The sequence below is a fragment of the Ursus maritimus genome, unplaced genomic scaffold (assembly GCF_017311325.1).
Source record: "Ursus maritimus isolate PB19 unplaced genomic scaffold, ASM1731132v1 scaffold_30, whole genome shotgun sequence".
NCBI lineage: Eukaryota > Metazoa > Chordata > Mammalia > Carnivora > Ursidae > Ursus > Ursus maritimus.
In genome coordinates this window covers 9672127-9693201 of record NW_024425564.1, presented here as the reverse complement: position 1 = coordinate 9693201, position 21075 = coordinate 9672127, and the positions used below count along the sequence as shown (strand labels likewise).

The 21075-nt window shown below is 43.7% G+C and overlaps 3 protein-coding genes across 4 annotated transcripts; 2 read left to right on the top strand and 1 right to left on the bottom strand.

The window, feature by feature from the left end:
* Positions 1 to 78: 78 nt before the first annotated feature.
* On the top strand, positions 79 to 14322 carry LOC103665196 (histone H3.1-like). The gene is made up of 2 exons (XM_008693091.2): positions 79 to 508; positions 13934 to 14322. The coding sequence occupies exons 1-2, from the start codon at positions 175 to 177 to the stop codon at positions 14254 to 14256; spliced, it is 657 nt and encodes a 218-aa protein (XP_008691313.2). The 5' UTR covers positions 79 to 174; the 3' UTR covers positions 14257 to 14322.
* LOC103665113 (histone H1.3) lies at positions 6845 to 9252 on the bottom strand. 2 transcript variants are annotated; one of them, XM_040645166.1, is made up of 3 exons: positions 8422 to 9252; positions 7289 to 7369; positions 6845 to 6957 (listed from the first exon to the last, which is right to left on the bottom strand). In XM_040645166.1, the coding sequence occupies exon 1, from the start codon at positions 9173 to 9175 to the stop codon at positions 8510 to 8512; it is 666 nt and encodes a 221-aa protein (XP_040501100.1). In that variant the 5' UTR covers positions 9176 to 9252; the 3' UTR covers positions 6845 to 6957; positions 7289 to 7369; positions 8422 to 8509. The 2 variants fall into 2 exon arrangements, with proteins under 2 accessions (XP_040501100.1, XP_008691250.2); XM_008693028.2 differs by lacking the exon at positions 6845 to 6957 and having other exon boundaries at positions 7270 to 7369; positions 8422 to 9220.
* Positions 7369 to 8143, top strand: LOC103665058 (histone H2A type 1-E). The gene has a single exon (XM_008692971.2). It carries the CDS (start codon positions 7751 to 7753, stop codon positions 8141 to 8143), a length of 393 nt encoding a protein of 130 aa, XP_008691193.2. The 5' UTR covers positions 7369 to 7750.
* Positions 14323 to 21075: the final 6753 nt, after the last annotated feature.

Sequence of the window (21075 nt, the reverse complement as noted above, 5' to 3'; positions counted from 1 at the left end):
ACCAATCAGAAACGGGTAAGGATCGGCTAAGCCAGTGACGAGTCACTCCTGCACTTCCGGAACCGAGCGACCGTTGACTGATGGAACGGCCCGCAATCCAATCAGAGGGAGTCTGTCCCTGTATAAAAGCAGGGCCGAGGCAGTTCTTTCGCTTCTTTACCTTTCAGTTAAGACATGGCTCGCACGAAGCAGACGGCGCGTAAGTCGACGGGCGGCAAGGCCCCGCGCAAGCAGCTGGCCACCAAGGCGGCCCGCAAGAGCGCGCCGGCCACCGGCGGCGTCAAGAAGCCGCACCGCTACCGGCCCGGCACGGTGGCCCTGCGCGAGATCCGGCGCTACCAGAAGTCCACCGAGCTGCTGATCCGCAAGCTGCCGTTCCAGCGGCTGGTGCGCGAGATCGCGCAGGACTTCAAGACCGACCTGCGCTTCCAGAGCTCGGCCGTCATGGCGCTGCAGGAGGCGTGCGAGGCCTACCTGGTGGGGCTCTTCGAGGACACCAACCTGTGCGCCATCCACGCCAAGCGCGTCACCATCATGCCCAAGGACATCCAGCTGGCGCGCCGCATCCGCGGGGAGAGGGCATAGATTTAATTCCCTGATTTTATGCCAACTTTAAACCCAAAGGCTCTTTTCAGAGCCACCCACTGTATTCTATGACAGATGCCGTGACACTCAACGTCGGGTTCCTTTATCCTAATCGCGGGTCTGAAAGATCTAGGTTTTAGCTTTCAGGTTTATTCGCTTTATTCTCCTCTTTGGAAATAGCTAGTTTCACTCTGTGTTGTGGCTGGTTTCTTGGGTCTTGCATCCTGTGCGCTCCTCGAAGTTAACTTGGGGCTGTTGCAAGGGTTGTCCTTCGTGGCTTTTGGGAACTAGACAGCCATCAAGTGAGCCTTCAAGGCTTCTGGTTGTCTTTCCCAGAGGTAGCCTTACTGAAATAGCACTACCCTAAGAGGCCAGAACCGTTGGTCTGCACTTTGCTCAATAGGATCTGGGGGCCCAACTCCCTAGCGACCGCCAGAATCCTGAGGGGGTGATCAAGGATATACCCCTAAGCGTCTTATTGGGAGCCAAATTTTAGGTTGTTAGCTGGGGGACGGAAAGGTACGAGCACAACTTTCCCGGCAGACTTCTTGGCGTCCCTCTTTACTGGGGTCTCTAATACAGGCTAAGCAATCAAGAGTGGCTTGCGTGGGTCTCAAACTACCACTGGGAATGAAGAATGCAGGGATTAGGATCCTTTTTAGTGAAACTTTTTTTTAAGATTTTATTTTCAGTAATCTACACTCAATGTGGGGCTGGCTGGAATTTACTACCCGAGATCAAGAGTTGCATACTCTACCGACTGAGCTGGCCAGCTGCCCCTTAACTGATATTCTTCAAAAGTCTCTCAGTTTTCCTAAATTCTCTATATTAATCTCTAAGTTAAATCTCAGGAGAGTACCTCATATCATTCAGTAAAACATGACAATCCCTTGGAAGCTGGATAGTTTTCTTGCAGAAAATACTGTTCTCTTCTATCCCTTCAAGAAAACGGTTTTCTCTTATTAACTTATTAAACAGATATTCTCTTCCCATGGAAATAACAGGTTCCTCCGTTTCTAAACTGGTAGCCCAATGGGAGGGAAATCAGGAATTCTGTTTTGAATCCATTCAGGCAGCTATTTGGAAATGTAGAAGGATGTTTACTAATGTGGATACTGTATGCTATTTGGAAGGATTTCATCTATTTAAACGCTTTAGCAAATTTAAGTTTGGAGATGGGAGAAGGTATACTTAACTATAGAATTAAGAGGCCTCTGTCAACAATTTTTTAATGGGCTGTTTCCCCTCAAAGGATCACTAAGAAAGAGATTAGGCGGTGGTACATTTAACAAGGACAAAGGTGTAAATAAAGTGCACAGAAAAGTTAGCCATATTAAGAAGTCCTGGAGGTTTTATAGAAGAAATTTTTGTTTTTGGAACTCCATTAGGCATTGAGACCTGGGAAAGTGGGAATAGGGACTCTCTAGGTCCCTATGGAAGGGTGTAGCTATCCATAATTAGAATCACTGGAGTGTTGGATATTTGTAATGTTGGATAAAGGCATTCATGTTAGACTGTGGTTTCCCATATCCTGTACTTTCTTTGAGATTCTAGCATAGTCAGTTTTTTAATGTGTGTTTCTGTCTCACCAAATGTTGGTTGTTAAGACATGAGGACATAGTAGGCACAGTAAACATCTTGTCATATCATTAAATCCATCAGAACATCTAGAATGGTCCTTTGCCTAAAACAATCACTCAGAATTTTTATTTACTTTTATTTATTTATTTATTTATTTATTTATTTATTTATTTATTTTTAGTTAAATTGGAATTTAAAATAAAAAGTTAGGGTGCCTCAGTCGGTTAAGCGTCTACCTTAGGCTCAGGTCATGTCATGATCCCAGTGTCCTGGGATCGAGTCTTGCATCAGGCTCCTTGCTCAGCAGGGAGTCTGCTTCTCCCTCTGCCTCTGCCCCTCACCCCTGCTCATGCTCTCTCTTTCTCTCTCTCTCACTCTCTCAAGTAAATAAAATAAAATCTTTAAAAAAATTATTGGAGAAACAGATTACTGTTTGGTACATTTCTGATTACAGAAATAACAGATTGAGTTCATGTAATTTTAATACATAATTTTCCTAAGTAGAAATAAGTTTATTGAGTGCGTTGCAAATAGCCAGAAGTGAGGTATAAGGCTCCACAATATAAGGAAAGCTCAATCATGATCTACTAATATTATCTATCATATACAATTATTTTTCTATTACTGCCTTACAGATAAGGAAACTGAAAGTAAGAAAGTTTCAGATAATAAGGGGTAGGTAAAGCCGAAAATTTTCCCATTAGGCATTACTCTATTAAACAACAGCATCAACATAATACTCATCACTTATCCCTGATGGCTTTATTCCTAGGAAAAGCTGTCCGGGGAAGACTGACATCCTTATCTTAATTCTTGCATAAGGAAGAAAGGAAATGGAATGGTTTTGAAAATTTACAGGGTCCTATATGATCGTGAAGTTCTATTAAACTATAATTATTACAGCCAGTTGCACAGAGCTATATCCAATGTATAACAATAAAAATATAACATGACATGGACAATTTTTCGCCCTTCTGTCTACCATTCAAACAATACTCATGTTTAAGACACATACACACACAAATATATATACTCTTATTTTAAAAGGTATACATCGAAATCGTAGTACTTGTTATCAAAGTTTTTAAACTAGATTTTTATTTTTTTGGAGAAGGATCGCAAATATGACTTGGGTCACATTTCATCTGTACCTACTGGTATATTAAGCTGTATATCCATTTCAGACTACTAGGGTTGCCTATAATCACATATCATTTTGTTTAAATGTACAATCTCTGAATGACCAGGAGCTTCCTCTTATAGCAATGATAGCTGAAAGTCAACACACTTCAGAAATTCCATTTCATTCTGCATGCCCTATCTACCCCATCTGCCCACAGGTGAATATTGATATTTTATATCGATAGGGAGACTTTTTTACCATAAAAATGTTATAAATATTTTTGGTTTTCTTTTTGCTGTAGTCCCAACATGTGGGGCAGCATAGTTTAGAAAGTAAGAGAGATAATGGATAGGTCAAGCCAAGGGGAAGAGGAACAGAAAAGGGGCAGAGAGATTTATTGCTCTTGGCTTCCTACATAGAAAAACAGAAAATAAAATTACTCAATATCGGGATAATCTCACCCATTGAACAGGATTAAAAATTCAGTCCATTCTAATGAGATAATCACCTCAAACCTGTCAGAATGTCTAAAAACAAAAACACAAGAAACAACAGGTGTTGGCAAGAATGTGCAGAAAAAGGAAGCCTCGTGCACTGTTGGTGGGAATGCAAACTGCTGCAGCCACTCTGGGAAACAGTATGGAGTTAAAAAGTCAAAAAGTTAAAAATAGAACTGCCTGATGACCCAATAATCACACTACTGGGTATTTATCCAAAAAGTACAAAAACAGTTACTCAAAGGGATACATGCACCCCTATGTTCATTGCATTATTTACAACAGCCAAATTATGGAGGCAGTTCAAGTGTCCATCATCAACTGATGAATGGATAAAGAAGAGGTGGCATATATATACACAATGGAATATTACTCGGCCATAAAAAGGAATAAAATCTTGCCATTTGCAGCAAGCTGGATAGAGCTAGAGAATATGATGGTAAGCGAAATAAGTCAAAGAAAGACAAATACCATATGACGTCACTCATATGTGGAATTTAAGAAATGAAACAAAAGAGCAAAGGGGAAAAAAAGAGAAAGACACACCAAGAAACAGACTCTTAACTATAGAGAACAAACTGATAGATACCAGAGGGGAGGTGGTTAGGGAGGATGAGAGAAAAAAGGGATGAGAATTCAAAAGTATGATTATCATGATGAAAAAAAACAAAAACAAAACCTCAGTCAGTTAAAAACACACACTTAGAGTAGTGGAAAAACAAGACAAAGAATAACACCCTAAAGTATATTTTAATGAGAGAAAAGAACAGAAGCATTATTAATTTGCCATTGATAATAGTGGCACCCGACTGTTAAGTGTCATCAAAACACATTATGAGAACACTTTCTAATTAGGGGAATTTATTCATGGAGACAGAGCTAGAGATGGAATTGGAAAGACTCTCCCAGGTAGAGAAGAGAGAAGGAATGGCAGGTGAATGAGTTGTTTAAAGCAAAACAAAACAAATAAACAAATAAGGAGGCATTGAAAGGTAAATGCGAGTTGTTATTAGTGCTAATTAATGCAAGCAGAAGGTATTATTATGAAAAAAAGACTACAAAGTCCTCACTTGAGCCTAAGGCCATGGGAAGCCAGCAACCCTATTCATAAGACATGAGACAGACTGACTAGAATTTAAGAATTAGGGGCTGGAGACACTGGAATTAGGATGCTGGTTAGGAAACAATAAGATTATCCCAAGTATGAGAGGAGGAGAGTATGTGAGAAAGGAGAAAATGTCAGTTGCCTAGACTCGTTAAACATCAGCCTGATTTAGTGACGGACTGACAGGAATGAGCAATGCCTCAACACAGGGCCGAGAACCGAGTGTGCCTCCTCCAGCTGTCAAGGAGTCAGGTGATTCCGGAAAGCAGAAAGTGGTTACTTCAGCCTGGGCCTAAAAATTATTCTTGGCTCAGACCTATGCCATGTGCATGAGTACCCTCCTGCCGTTAAGAAAATTTGAACATGTGTTTCACACTTTCCATGCTAAGATGGCTGATTGATTGATCAATATTGATGGACTGATTGGGTTTTGTGGCTCAGAGAGAACTCCTCACACAGGCTCCTGTCTGCTGTTTTAACATCCTCAAGTCAATCTGTTGGGTTTTTCTAAACCTGAGTTTTTGCCACTATAATTGACAGACCATCTTTGTGCAGCAAAAGAGTGTCAGAAACCCAAGCATGAGCTTTTCAAGAGACCCTCATAAGGAGACCATGTAGGGACGTGGTTACTGATGAAATATGGTGACTGGGAATGAGCTTCCTGATCCCTCATCTTCCTGGTGCAGAACACCAAGACGTCTTTGGTCTTCTTGACTTATGATTTGACTGCAACAAAAATGTGGGGAGATGGGAAAAGACTGGAATAAGTTCTGATGCCCTTGAAAACAAAGGCCTGTCCAAAGGAAAGGAATTTGAATACTAATTAACATAGACCACAGAGTAAAACTAGGTCACTGACGAAGTCATGTTTAAAACTGTGTCTGATGCATTTGAAAGGGCTTGTGAATTAGTTAATTCACAAAGGGCTTAAAACAGAATTACGTGAACCCTACTACCTCCCTGGATGAGCCTAAAAATGAAACCAAGAACTCCACTCCTTCGGTAGTCCATATAATAGATGGGGCGCAATGTAAAGAAACAGACCTAAGAGCAAAGAAACTGTATTTGAGACCCAGGTCCACCATGTACTGACAAGGTGATTCTGCTCATTTCATCGTTCTGAGCCACAATTTTATTAACTGTGAAACAAGCATTTTAACTATTTACTTAAAATACAATTAGGTAACCTAATTCAAAAGCTTTCTGGGGAGGGGATCAGAGTGTTCTATAAACTGTAAGGAACTACAGGGGTATTCCATAGTCATTTTGGCCGCTCCCTGAATGTCGCATTGCAGCATAATTCTCCTAGTCCTCAGGAAGCCTAGCGCTCTCATTCTGGGTATAAAACAGCTCACCGGTCTCTTGCCTCTTGTCTTTCCCGCTCCACACAAATTCTCCTCTTCAAAAAGATTCTTTTTAGAGTAAGTATTTCAAATTCCTTCCATATCCAGATCTCATTCTCAAACAAGCCACTGTCATAAAAGTTTTTTGGACTCTCTGAAAAGAAGAAATTATGGTTTGCAGCTGCAATGGGGAAAAACCGAACTCTTACTTAGAAGGGCCAGAAAGATACTCGCAGGCTACATCACCCCACCCTGTTGTGAGAAAGTTTAACTAGTCAATTTCAATAAGCTATTAACCAATAAGCATAGGAGAGGGAGGCTGTAAACAAAGAAATTAAGTGAAAAGGTTATTCAACTGTGAGGTGTTTGTGCCCCCACTGGAGATACGCTCACCAGTTTATGACTTCTTTCCTACTATAGACTCCTTGGATACTCTGGGGAGACCTATAGACACCTTCTCAACATGTAAAGCATACAGGATAAGAACGCAACATTAAAATTGTTATGGAAGCGTATTTAACTATGTGCATGTAATAATGTTTCATCAGGAACACATCATACAACTAGAAGCAGGTAGAATAATGAATTTCACTGTCAAGAGCTCAGAATGAGTGTAAACTTTATTTCAAGATATCTGCAGGACTTCAAGTGATAAGAAAACATCTGTGATTGCCATTGCTGAAAAAGCCACAGGCACTTGAAAAATCCATCGTGATCAGCTGCCTACACACACAATTGAAGGAAATGTTAAATTCCATTTACACTTTGTGAAAATAAAGACACAGTGATTCCCCATCCAGGTTTACAGCCCCATAATGATCTCTAGGGCTCAGATATTTGCCAAGATTTCCCAGTAAAATTAAGTGGGCTTCCCTGAAATAAAAAATAAAAACACCTCAGCCTTGGGAAAAAAGCAGGCCTGCAACATCCAGATCAGCCCATCTAGAACCCATATATTTTGCCCTGGTCTCCTCAACTCCGGGAACTTTCTTACCAACCACGCCGCCATCCGAGTTTTGGGTTTTTTTTTTTTTCTTTCATTGTTTCACTTTACCTATTCCTTGAGAATTCAGCAGAAACATTCGACAGCCAACCATGGCTCCATGGAACATCTCAACAATCCAGGGGAAGGAATCTGGCAGAGAGGATAAATTATAAACCACCAAAGTGACATTTACATTTTTTACGATTCCTTAGTATCAGAGTGGTAAATAATTACGCAGCTTTAGCGAAGAATAGCGAGACCAAACACTCAAAGGAGGACTCCATCTGATCAAGGGGGGGGGAGGGGAGTCAAAGATTTTCTACTGCTTCACAATATATACAACTTTTAATATCTCAACCTCTAATTGGTGAAGTACTTTCTTTCTCTAGTGCGCACGTAACCCAAGAGTACCTTCTGATTGGCTAATTCTCAACAGCCGCTGCAAACCAATGGAAAAGGAAATTTATGAAACCAGAGACTATAATAATCCCTTCCTCAGATTAATTTGAGAATTACACTTTCTTCTCTAATATGTCCGGACGCGGCAAGCAGGGCGGCAAGGCTCGCGCCAAGGCCAAGACGCGCTCCTCGCGGGCTGGCCTCCAGTTCCCAGTGGGCCGTGTGCACCGCCTGCTCCGCAAGGGCAACTACGCCGAGCGGGTCGGGGCCGGCGCGCCCGTGTACCTGGCGGCCGTGCTGGAGTACCTGACGGCCGAGATCCTGGAGCTGGCGGGCAACGCGGCCCGCGACAACAAGAAGACGCGCATCATCCCGCGCCACCTGCAGCTGGCCATCCGCAACGACGAGGAGCTCAACAAGCTGCTGGGCCGGGTGACCATCGCGCAGGGCGGCGTCCTGCCCAACATCCAGGCCGTGCTGCTGCCCAAGAAGACCGAGAGCCACCACAAGGCCAAGGGCAAGTGACGGCTTTTTCTTCACAAAAGCCAAAGGCTCTTTTCAGAGCCACCAAATTTCTCCTACGAGAACTGTGACCCGACCTGGCTAAAATCGTAAGCCATTTCCGACTACACGACCGGGTGCGCGCTGAAACATGCCCCTGTCGCTTTAAGGGAAAGCGAGCCAATCAGACGCAGGCGGTAAATTTTGAAAGACGTCGGTGGCCTGGAAACATGCTACGTGCTACGTGCAGCCAGTAACAGCAGGAAAGGCGAATTTGCAAGGAAATTTATCTAGATACTTACTAGTTACTAAGCTCTTTTGCCTGATAGCAGTGGGTGGCTCTGAAAAGAGCCTTTGAGATTTTCAAAGCAGGACATCCCGCTACAATTTTTACTTCTTCTTAGGAGCTGCCTTCTTTGCCTTTGTCGCCTTAGGCTTGGCCGCTTTAGGCTTGGCTGCCTTGGGCTTGGGGGCTTTGGTCTTGGCCGGACTCTTGGTCGCCTTCTTGGGCTTGGTAGCCTTCGCCTTCTTCGGACTCTTGGCCACTTTCTTGGCGACAGCCGCCGCCGCGGGCTTCTTCGCCTTCTTGGGGGTCTTCTTGGCGCTCTTCTTGGGGGCGCTCGCCCCCGCGGCCTTCTTGGGTTTCTTGGCCGCCCCGGCCGCCTTTTTGGGCTTGGCCGCACCCGCCTTCTTGGCTTTGGGCTTGGCTTCCCCGGAGGACGCCTTCTTGTTGAGCTTGAAGGAGCCCGAGGCGCCGGTGCCCTTGGTCTGCACCAGGGTGCCCTTGCTCACCAGGCTCTTGAGGCCCAGCTTGATGCGGCTGTTGTTCTTCTCCACGTCGTAGCCGGCGGCCGCCAGCGCCTTCTTGAGCGCGGCCAGGGACACGCCGCTGCGCTCCTTGGAGGCGGCGACGGCCTTGGTGATGAGCTCGGACACCGGGGGCCCGGACGCCTTGCGCTTTCCAGCAGCAACGCCCGTTTTCTTCGCCTTCTTCTTAACAGGTGTTTTCTCTGCAGGTGCGGGAGCAGCGGGAGCAACCGGCGCAGTCTCCGACATTTTTCTGCTTTGCCAACAAAGACAAAAAGTACTCTCAAACTGTCAGAACGGCGTGTCTCGGAGACCGGCGGCCGGGGGTTTATATAGAGAGCGGCTGAGTGATGATTGGTTGCCTGCGCCTTGCGCGCGCGCTGCTCGGAAGAGCTCCGCTCTGCAGTGTGGCTGTGTTTCTTTCCTCTCAAAAAAGAAGAAAAACGTAAGAAATCTGGGCATGAAATAATTAGAGATTTGGGGGAAACGGATCCAAGAGTTTTCAGGCTTCATTCCTGCCTCATTTACGATACCTAGTTTCAAAACCAGTACCCTGAAACTTGGCCGATTCCCCCAACTCTCTTTAAAACTTCGGTCACATTGAGACAACTTTCAGATTTTCCTTAAAAATACTATTTCTCTCTGTTTCCTTTGCACGTCTGTCTTCCAGGGCATTGTTCTACACATTCTTTTCTTTGCAAGTTTACATAAATAAGTTCATTGTTACTCAAATATTCAAGGAAAGACGCTTTTTTCGCGAGAGCAATAGCACAGCTCTCCCGCAGCTGTTTGCGCGAAGCCCTGGGAATTGGCACTGGGATAGAAAATTCTACGTACAAGATGGATAACTATTTTTTTTAATAGATTCATTTTTAAGTATTTGAGTGGCCAGTGTGTAAATTGTGTTTGATCCCCGTGTTTTGGAGATTTAAATATTTTAGGAAGGATGGGGGACGAGGATGTTCCATTCCTTTTCCACATAAAGAGTTCTAAATAGCAACTTTCCTGAAATAGTGGTAGAATAGATTTTTCAGACCTAGAACGGGCATTAGAGATCAATCACCAAATCTACAAAGAGGAAAAGTGAATCGTGAAGCAATAGAATGCTAGTTCTACCTCATTTTACCAGTTAGGAGCTGAAGAACACAACCTCACGTGTTTATACCCCATCTTCTTAAAACTGTAAATTATTTAATGACAGACACTCTGTCCATAAGATATGTTCCCTCCAATACGTACATAGAATTTTACACATATTTCCTGCATTTCCAAATGACATGTATAGTACAGATTTTATTTAACTCTTTTCCAACATTGCCAGTAGGGACACAAGATTAGGAAGAGAAAGTTCTCTTTTAAATCACTCTTTCTGAATTTTCACAGTGCTCCCTGGGCTTTTTCCTAACAGAATATGAACTAGGCTGTCACAACCTCAATTATTTGCTAAATAAGTCTGCCTAAGAAGTAGAACAAACATTTCACAGCAAACGTGACCCACTTCATTGCTTTACTGTTGGTTTGCAACACAGCAGAGCTAAGGAAATTAGGTAAATATTGGATAATTAAGCACAAATTTAGTATTATCTACCAAATAATCAGATAGTGAAATTAAACTCTATGTTTGTTAAAACAAATAAACAAGAACAGTATTTTGGTGTTATCTCTCGTCAAACAAATACCCTCATTTCCAAAAATGTTGTTATTCTGGCTTACATTCAATGATGATTTAAGAATTTTCACCAAAAAATCCAAGATAGGATCATCAGTTTTGAAGATGTCATCTCCCCACACTTCACTAAACCCATAAAAGTCACGTGGCCTGGTTTTAAATAGTCATTTATTGAGTGGCACAGACTGAAACCAAGCCTCTGTGACTTGAGTCCATGTTAAAAACCAAACAAATGCTGTGTGCAGAGAGCGCACTTACAGGATTGGATCTGCAATGTGCAGTTCTCCCTAAGCAGGCATTTCATGTGCGTCTGGAAGGGGCTGTTTCTCATCCTTAGTAGCATCAACGTCAATAGCAACGGCCCCAGACATTACATAGGCCCTGTTCCTTTTCAGACCAGAGCCTATTATTATCTAGACCTAATGATAGAATTAAAACTCAGATTTTTAAAAGTTACCATTTTGGTCATCACTGTAGTCAAAACATCAGTTGTTGAATACTCCTTGGAATTGTTCCCTAAGTTACATACACTCAATTTAAGATACGCGACCAGTTCCCACAGCAGATGTCCCCATTCCATTCTTGTGCAACTCTTACCGGTTCCCAGGGCTATTTAGGTTCCACATAAGTGAAATTACATTTGGGGCTATTTCCTTAACTGTAGGTAATCCCTGCCCTTCCTGGAAGGCAATAATTGAGACATGAATCCACCTGAGAAGTTCTTCCCCAGATGTTTATAGAAGGATAGGGCTTGGCTGCAAATACTTACTGCTACGACCTGAGACCCAGGTACTTATCCTCTCTGTAACTGTAGCATGGACAAGGATCTGGAAAGCTGGCTCACCCCAAGGGACTGTAAACTTGAAAGGTTCCACCTATTACTTTGGTAGCTCACAAAAAAAGTTGCGTTCGTTACTTCTGAAGCGTAAGGCTGTATATGTTAAGACAATTGATTTTGAACTGGACTGAAACTTGCACCCTTTTAGATGTAAAAATAACAGAAAAACCACAGTTGGATGAGTGATGGGTAGCTCACTTGTGAATTCATGTTCTCCCAATTTTGGTATCAACCTCCTTCTCATCATAGTAAACCCCTGTGAGAGATCTAGGTAGCACTCACCAGGTCAGTTCACGGTGGCTGTACTTACATATTCCAAAGTTCAGTGAATTTCAAAGTTTAAGGAGAAAAGTGACTATAAATAAATACCAAAAGGCGTGAAGACAACATAAGGGCTCTATAACAGATAGAGCATTGTGTTAGAATCAAAGATGTTCAGAAGGGCCATGAGAAAACACATCTAGTTTAATTTCCTATCATATGGTCTCATCTGAGGGCACTCTCCCACTTGAAACTTTTCTCCAAGGATAACTATATCTCAGTTTATTTCCTACGAAGGGCAATACTGACGTCAAACTTCCAGTTTCCTTTTTGTATGTCCCTCTCTATCTGCGATATCTGGTACACCCAGAAGTTGACTAATCTCTATCATACTTCAAAAATACTCCAATCCTCACTTCCTGCAGTAAGCCTCATTTTCAAATACCCACCACATTCCCTTCCCAGTCTGAACTAGAAGGTCCTCGAAGAAATTCACTGTCACAGCACAGCCCAATAGGATATATGTGCTATGATGGAAATGTTCTTTATCTGCACTGTCAAATGGATGGCCACTACCTACATGTGGCTCTTGAACAGTTAAATGTGGCTAGAGTGACGGAAGAAATTTTTAATTTTAATTTTGAATTTAAATGAGCGCATTTGGCTATTGGCTAATGTAGGCAACACAGCTATAAAACAACGCCTCTCCAGGCGCCTGGGTGGCTCAGTCAGTCAAGTGTCTGCCTTTGCCTGCAGTCATGATCTCGGGACCCTGGGATCCAGCCCAAGACGGGCTTCCTGCTTCTCCTTCTCCTTCTCCCTCTGCCTCTCACCTCTGTTCATGCTCTCTCTCCCTCAAATAAATAAAATCTTAAAAAAAAAAACCTCTTCTCAAACTTGAATGAGCATACCATCCACTTGGAGATCCTGTTTAAAATGCCATATCAATGCAGTAGACTTGGGGTTGGGCCTAAAAATTCTGTGTGTCTAACAAGCTCTCAGCTGCTCCACCCATTACCACCTGATGGAAACTAGTATTTGGTGGATGTGTGACCTCTCACCCTGAGTTTACATTTCTCTTCCTTCTTCTAAGCTCTGAGTTCCTTAAAAGTACCTGTATGATTGTCCTTGTAAACCTGTTATTTGTACATTGATCTTGGCATATACTAGACCCTAAGTTGAATGAATGAACAAATCAGTTATTCTTCTTTGGTGTATGGAAGATCACTGTGTCTTAAGTCTGCAGGTAACTGTAACTGAGCTAAATTTCTAATAGTGTCTAAGGGAAATGAATAATCTGACTCTATACTGTAAGTACCAGCAGAGAAGGAATTTTTTTTAATTACCATTTATAGTACACAGAAGGGAGGCACTTCCTGTGAATGTACAGAATGAGTAAATAGACATTTGTCTATTAAGCGTATCAATGTATCATCTATGTATAAAATATTAATTCTGTAACTCTTTTTACTTGGATCATATTTCAGTTTCTTAGTGTTTTTTATTATTAATTCTGTTGAATGCAAACTTTTACACAGCATGATGCATCTTCAATGTTTTACTGACATAGATCAGTGGTAGGTGTCAAGATCTTAAGACCAGAATCAGACCTCAGCTCTACTCCAACAATACCGCTTATTAGAACAGGACTAGTTCTTCAAGCCTGGAATTCCTCATCTCTGCAATGCAAATAGTGCTTTATAAATTTGGGAGCAAAGAGTGAAAATTCAGTTAACATTTGCTCCCCTTCCTACAGTTCCCTTTTTATCAGGAATGCTGAAAAACACGTAAGTATATTTGTTCCGTGATCTGCCACATTTAAGTAAGTATTGTTAAAATTGTAAGCATTAATACTCGCATTTTTTAAAAGAATCTTCACATTTAAACAGTAATTTTATTGTTATCCCTCTCTTTTATAGACAATCGTAGTGTCACTGCCTCCTTTTTCTAAATTATAAAAGAGGTGAGGAGACTTAGACAATATCATTGATCTGAGAGACCCCACAGGCACAGGACTAGTCACAGACACCAGCGATTCCGGCCTCTACAAGGAAAGGGCAGTCAGATGTGGTCCCCCCTCCCGGCCCCTCCTGTCGCTAAGCCCCGGCCGGCCGAGGAAGGTGGGAAGAGGCGGAGCGGAGGACTCGTTCCCGCCCCCAGCGTTTCAGTTTCCTAAAAGGTCCGCAAGAGCGGTATATAAAGGGCGGCAGGCAGCGCTCCGGCGCTGGAGAGTGACCGTTTTTGCTCGCAATGTCTGGTCGCGGCAAGGGTGGTAAGGGCCTAGGCAAGGGGGGCGCCAAGCGCCACCGTAAGGTGCTGCGCGACAACATCCAGGGCATCACCAAGCCCGCCATCCGGCGGCTGGCCCGGCGCGGCGGCGTCAAGCGTATCTCCGGCCTCATCTACGAGGAGACCCGCGGGGTGCTCAAGGTGTTCCTGGAGAACGTGATCCGGGACGCCGTCACCTACACGGAGCACGCCAAGCGCAAGACAGTCACGGCCATGGACGTGGTCTACGCGCTCAAGCGCCAGGGCCGCACCCTCTACGGCTTCGGGGGCTAAGCTTCGCTCCATCTCCGGGTGCCGCAGCCTCGCCGCATTCTCCAAAGGTCCTTCTCAGGACCACCCACTTGGTCACAGGAAGAGCTGTGCTCGGAGGATGAAGGTATTTGTCGTTGTTCTTTTCCTCGGACTCTGGCTGAACGAGCGTCTTGCCCAGGCCGTTTTTGGAGACCGTCACCGACCGGTGATGGTTGGCGGCCAACCAAGATGGCGGCGCCCAGTGAACGCCGGGCGGGAAGGCGTGCCCCGTGGCGCCGCCGAGCCCTCCTCCTTGCGTTCTGTCCACTCTCCCCTGGCCTCCTCACCGAGGACCTCACCCCTCCCTTTTTCCTGCCAGGCAGGCGCAGAGGTGGCCTTCAGGCTACGCTCACCCTGCTACTTAACCTTCGAAATGTGCTTTCCCTACCTGGAGACTTGCCCTGCCGTCCCTGATGCCAGAGAAAGCGCGCCCTTGTTTACCACGGGCAGTTCTCGTCTGTTGACGGAACCCACAAGGTACTATCGATAGCTTTTTTGACGGACCAGTGAGCTTTGTTAGTTGGTTGATGTGATCCAACAGTAGTACTGGTTTAAGTTTTAATATTCCTTTACTGGTTGCTTACTACCAATGTAACGTATCTGTGTCTCAACTTCATCCAAATCCCTTTTACTAGATCTTTCCTAGTGTTACATCTCCAAGTAATCTGGAGTATTTCTGTGTTTGTCATTCATGATTATGTCTTGTGCACTACTCACTAAAAATACCCTTGCCGTGGTTACCAGTGACCTAATTGCCAGATCCAGAATTATACCAAGAACATCATCTGCTACGCCTGACTCTGCTCATCCCTCCTCCCGCCACGGTCTCTTCACAGGGTTTTGCGGTACCTTTCTTCCTGACCCAGATCTTAGGTTCACCATGATTCTTTTCACTTTGCTTTTGGGGCCCTATTGCTCTGCTTGTGATTCTTCCCAATGAACAAACTTGCATTCTCTTCACATCAGGCCAGAGATCCTCCTTGAGCCATCTCCTCCAGACTCTTCCATGGATGGTGAGACATCCAGGCACCCCGGGAAAGAACTGAGTATTAGCTGAGAGGTAGCAGGATAGGCCACCCCAACACACACCATTTTGGCATAAGAATTATTTTGAGCTAAAGGCACTTGAAAAGCAGATGTGAGAATGGGGCTCTGACCTTCCCATTTCTCCCTGAAGGCAGATAATGATCCCAGGTGAAAGGTGTCATCCTTATATCAGGAAAAGAGAACACACTGGCAGAAACAGAGCCATGCGGAGAGAAATCTGTACAGACCTTAAGATAACCCTGTATCTCCTTTCGTCCTCTCCTATTTTTGTTGCTATTTCAGGTTTACTCCTCTGTTCAACCTAGTCTGTAAGTACTTAGGCCTAATCACTTTCAGGGTCTTCATTTTCCTGTGAAGACTCCCATGAACACATAAAAATATTAAATAACGTGTATGCTTTTCTCTTGTTAATCTGTTTTATGTCAATTTAATTCTTGGGCTCAGCCATAGACCCCAAAAGGGTAGCGGGATGTTCTGCCTCTTGTACACAGCCTCCCAGTCCGATCTTCGATGCCTTCCTGTGACCACAGGTTCCTGCCAGTTCTTTGCCTGCATCCTTCACCCCCAACCCCCGCTATTCCCCCACCTTGCTGCAGTCGGAGACCTGAGTGACATGCACATTTCATTATCCCATCTAGGCAAAACCACAAAAAATAAAAAGCCTTCACTGGTTCTCCCAACATCTGCAAAATAAAATCCGATTCTTGTCCTTATCTGGCACCTGCTTACCGGTACAATTTCCTCTTCCAGCCCCTCTCCCCATCCACCAGCGACTTCTCTAGCTGAATATCCTGAACAACTGGTCATACTTGGAGCTTTCTTTTCCTCAACAGTATCCTTTCTATACACTGTGTCTTCGTCCACAAAGAACCTTCAACTCTTCGGAGGTTTTATAAAAATGCTCTGAGGTTCTCTGGCTGCGTCCGGTAAATGAGACTAAGAAAAGACAGCCTAACAAGAGGAAAACAAACAAGCTTAGTGTGTGCATCACATCCACACGTAAGAGCTCACATCACATCACAGCCACACGTAAGAGCTCAGCGATAAGTAACTCAAAGTGGAAGTTAGAGTTCGAGGCTATGTACCTAACTTAGTACGGGCAGGGAGGGAAGAAGGGCTCTTACAGAAGAGCAAGTGACTTTTAGGAAAGATAAATGGGCCCTAAAAGAATAGATGGCAGATATGATAGTTTATGACAAAGTCTGTCCGGGTGTGGTACCAACTTCTCATTTCCAACAAGAGACAAGTGTTGCTCCCGAGGAGGGGAGGCATGACAACTGAGTTATTTTTGAGAGAACCTGCTTTGAGGTAAAGAAAGATTTCAGGAACTCAAATGCCTTCAGCAAAAATTAATTCTTATGCTTCGTATAGGTGCTTATATGAAGTGGCATGTTTTGGGGTGGCAGATCCTGATCCCCTTCACTCCTTTAAGAGTTTCCTTCTGGAAAACTTCACCTGATTCTCCCAGGCAAAATCAATGCCTAGGACTTCCTGACGTTCCAAAAGATGTGCTCCACACATGTAACTTTTTTTTTTTTTAAGATTTTATTTATTTATTTGACAGAGACGGCAAGAGAGGGAACCCAAGCAAGAAGCAGGCTTCCAGGAGAGGAGCCTGATGCAGGGCTCGATCCCAGGACACCAGGATCATACCCTGAGCTGAAGGCAGACGCTTAACGACTGAGCCATCCAGGCGCCCCTCCACACGTGTACCTAACGCAGCTTTAGGGTGCCCTGTTGGACTCCAGAGCTGCTACACTCCTCAACAGCTCTCTAGATGCCTTGAGGGCTTGGACAGCATCTTCATTTTGGTACTCTCAGGACCCAGGTAATTACCAGCACCTATTAAACACTTAGTAAATATTTGTGCAGTGGCTAAATGATTCAATGGAATGAATAAACTATCAAAGGCCACGAGTAAACCTTTATACAAATTCCTCTCCTTTAATAGTTTTATCTGCTCCCCTAGAACTTTTTCCTCTCTTACCATTTTCCTTTACACAAATGTCAGGCTTCTGGCTACAAAGCACTATTGCAGACTTTTAGATACAGATTGTAAGCCCTTAATTTGTGATAAAAGTAATTTAATGAGTCACAACCTATAGGTATAAAATAAATATGCCTTCTGTTTCTTGTTCTCACAGGTCTTTATTTTAATGTCCACCTTTCAAAGAGGATAATTTTACCCAAAATTTTCTCACAAAAATGCCACTTTCCTAGACTCCAATGTAATCGAAGTGAGCCAGATTTCTATCACTATTTAATGGAATAGTCATATGTTGCCATAAATTCCTAAGCTTTATTTTGCTGGCATGAGTTATAAGACAAAGAAAATAAAAGAGGGATTAGCAGAATTTGCGGGGGGGGGGGTCCGTATTTGGTGTAAGTGTGATGCCAAAGAAACTAGTTCTTGGGGTGCCTGGGGGCATCCGATTCTTGGCTTGGATTTTGATCTCAAGGCTGTGGGTTCAAGCCCCATGTTGGGCTCCACGCTGGATGTCGGCACCTACTTGAAAAAAAAAAAACCAAACTGTTTCTTTAGTTCTGTAACTAGGGTTGATCTTTTCTACAAGGTTAACTTTCCTAAGAATGTATGGTATTATGTTTTTAGCACATTCACTTATACAGTATGAAAACCAGTTATTGCAACAGATTTTTTATGAAAATATTTAATCATCCAAATTAATCCAGATTAATTTACTCTGAGTTAAAATGATATGTTTATTCAGAGTTATTGATTACTCTTCTGAATAAAATTTGGATTTACCTATATGTGATGTGGGAAAAAAAGGCAAAAGAAAAATTATATTTCCTTACTGCTTACAGCCCTTTCACAAGTTCTTGAAACAGGCAGAGTGACATTCCTCTCTAGGGACTCAGCTGCCTCGGTGTGAATGCTTTGCTAAGCGCAAAAGGCAATCTCAACCTGACCTCCAGGATCCTTTCTCTCTACCCCGCAAGATACGTGTTGGCAATCATCCCCCAAGCATATGACCCACTGATATACATCAGAAGAGTCTCATGACTGAGTTTTTACTAAACAGTACTAAATGACCTTTTCGTAACAATAATTAGGTCCTGGAAACTAGAGACTTACGCTATCCCTAACCCTCTCCCAACTTGAAAGTATATAATGGGCCACTCCCCATGGCCTCGGTATAGGTCTTTCCGCCCATGGGTCCTGTCCCTGTGCTTTAATAAATCACTTTTTTTGCACCAAAGATGTCTCAAGAATTCTTTCTTGGCCATTGGCTTCAAGCCCTAACATCTTTCCTACATCGTATCCATTGATGTGGACTTAAAAAAAATAATAATAATAATATATAGAAAATATCAAAGTACCATCTCACATAATAAATGAAAATATCGCATCATAAAATTTTAGTTTCAAGTATATATGTTTTTGTTTTGTTTTATTTTGACTGTGGGACTTGGAGGACAAAAAGTTTGCAAGCTACTCATACGTTTATGTCCTTTATCAATGTGTGCAGTTCCCAGGTTTGAACTGGCGTCACACACCCAGGCCTCCAAACTGCAACTGTCAGCTTCCCTACCGCCTAAAATGGACACCTGTGGCCAGGCTCCACGGGTCAGTCTCACCTTCGAAAGACTTGACTTCAAAATTGCCGGATGAGACAGCAGAGACCGGAGCTTCACTTCCGCTGGGAGAGAAGCTGTCAGAAGCATCCAGACTTTGGCGGTAGCAGCAGCCATGGCTTCCAGGAGGTCAAGTACGGGCTGAGCAGTGGCAGCTGTGACCACAGCACCAGACTGATTCGCAGCTTGGTTTCGGGTTTTGTACCTGGAAATGTCTTCAGGCCTGGTTCCACAGCCCTCCCCAGGACGCGGTCATCTACCCCTTAAAACATCACCTTTAAGGGCACCTGGGGGGCTCAGTGGGTTAAGCATCTGCCTTCAGCTCAGGTCATGATTCCAGGGTCCTGGGATTGAACCCTGCATCGGGGTCCCTGCTCCTCTGGGAGCCTGCTTCTCCCTCTCTCTGCCTGCCGCTCCCCCTGCTTGTGCATCCTCTCTCAAATAAATAAATAAAATCTTTTTTAAAAAATCACCTTTAATGTTTGATCAACCAGAGTCACCTTTCTTGTTGCAACTAAGCACTTTGAGTTAAAAAAAAAAAAAGGTATTAAATGGTTTTAAATACTTTCTGGTAGTGTCTGTGTATTTTAGTTCCTTCAAGTTGCTTCCCAACAGTGATGTGTAGGGAAGGTAAAATTATCAGGAGAAAAAATACAAGTTTTACTTCCCATGTGCATGGGAGTCTTCACAAGAAAATGAAGACCCAAAGACATGGCCAGGCCTGCGTACTTACAGACGAGGTTGCATGAAGAGACGAAATTATGGAAGTGACCAGAATGATACAGGGAAGCTGAAGGAAGATAAGGGTTATTTTAACAACGTCTGTTTTTACAGATTTCTCACCATCTCAGTTCCTGTCTCTGGTGAGAAAAATGTTCTTTCCTCCCAGGACGGGGAGGGGCACCTTTCACATGGGAATTTTACCTCCTGCTTGGAAAGAAAAGGAAGGTCAGAGTGCCCTTCTTGCATCTAGTGTTTTCCAAGTGCCTTTAGCTGAAAATAATATTTTGCTTATCAAGTCCAATGGATTTGGTCTTCGATCTCGAAGCGGCATGTACTGAGGTGGCATGCTCTGACCCCCCACAGACGCAGAAAGCCTTCAGCCCTTGTTGCGGCCGTGGCAGACCGAATACCCAGCCCAGCCCACCTGACAGAGATGCTCGCATCCTAATCCCCACAGTCTGTGAATATGTTACCTCACTGAAAAGGACTTTGCAGATGGAATGAAATGGAGGGTGTGGAGGCGAGGGGATGATTCCAGATCATACAGGTGAACCCGTGATCCTTATGAAAGGAGGCATGAGAGTCAGAGAAGTGACCATGGAAGTGACGGAAGCAATGTGCTTGGCAGACACAGGAAGGGACTGCGCACCAAGGAATGTGGGTGATTTTTAGAAGCTGCAAAAGGAAAAAAAAAATCTCCTCTAGATCTTTGGAAAGAAATGCAGTCCTACACCCTCACGTAGCTCCACAGACCCATTTTGAACTTCCAACCTCCAGAAGTGTAAGCTTAGTAAATTTCAGGATGTTTTTTAAGCAACTGAATCTGTGTTGATTTGATAGAGAAGCCGCAGGAAACGAGTACAAGACTGGTAGAGCCTAACTGACGTAACCTTGGCCTCCCCTTGCCATATGGTGAGAATGTGACTTGAGGTGTTACCTGGGAACTTAACCTACATTTGCCATAGTAAAGCCTAGTTCCCAGAGTAAAAGGCATAATTATTTTAATTATGGATTACTTTAGATTCTTAATCAAATCAACATTTAATCTCCTATGTGACAAGCAATGAGGTGGACCCTGCTCCTAGATCATTGAGGCATCATGGTGAAAAAACAATATATTGTATTGGTAAAAGTCCGGACAAGAAGGCCACCGGAATGTAGTAGAGACCCCAGAAACCCTCCCACCTGGGAGCGCTCAGCATGGGGTAGAGGAGGCATAACAGACCTGCAGGAAATACGATGTCTTCTGTAAATGATGCTTGGAAAGCTGGATATCCACGTGGAAAAACGCATGAAATTAAAACTTCACCCTGAGATGACTAAAGACTGACTGAAACGTGAAAGGCAAAACATAAATTCCTAGAAAACAGCATAAGTAAATATCATCGTGACCTTGGATTAGAGAAGAAGGTTTGTAAAATAAGACAGAAAAAA

Excerpts from the sequence above, each read along its gene's own strand:
- LOC103665058 (XM_008692971.2), top strand. The coding sequence starts at position 7,751 with ATGTCCGGACGCGGCAAGCAGGGCGGCAAGGCTCGCGCCAAGGCCAAG.
- LOC103665196 (XM_008693091.2), top strand. The coding sequence starts at position 175 with ATGGCTCGCACGAAGCAGACGGCGCGTAAGTCGACGGGCGGCAAGGCC. Across the intron at positions 509-13,933 it reads CGAGGACACCAACCTGTGCG|TTTTGCTCGCAATGTCTGGT; the intron begins CCATCCACGCCA and ends GAGAGTGACCGT.
- LOC103665113 (XM_040645166.1), bottom strand. The coding sequence starts at position 9,175 with ATGTCGGAGACTGCGCCGGTTGCTCCCGCTGCTCCCGCACCTGCAGAG.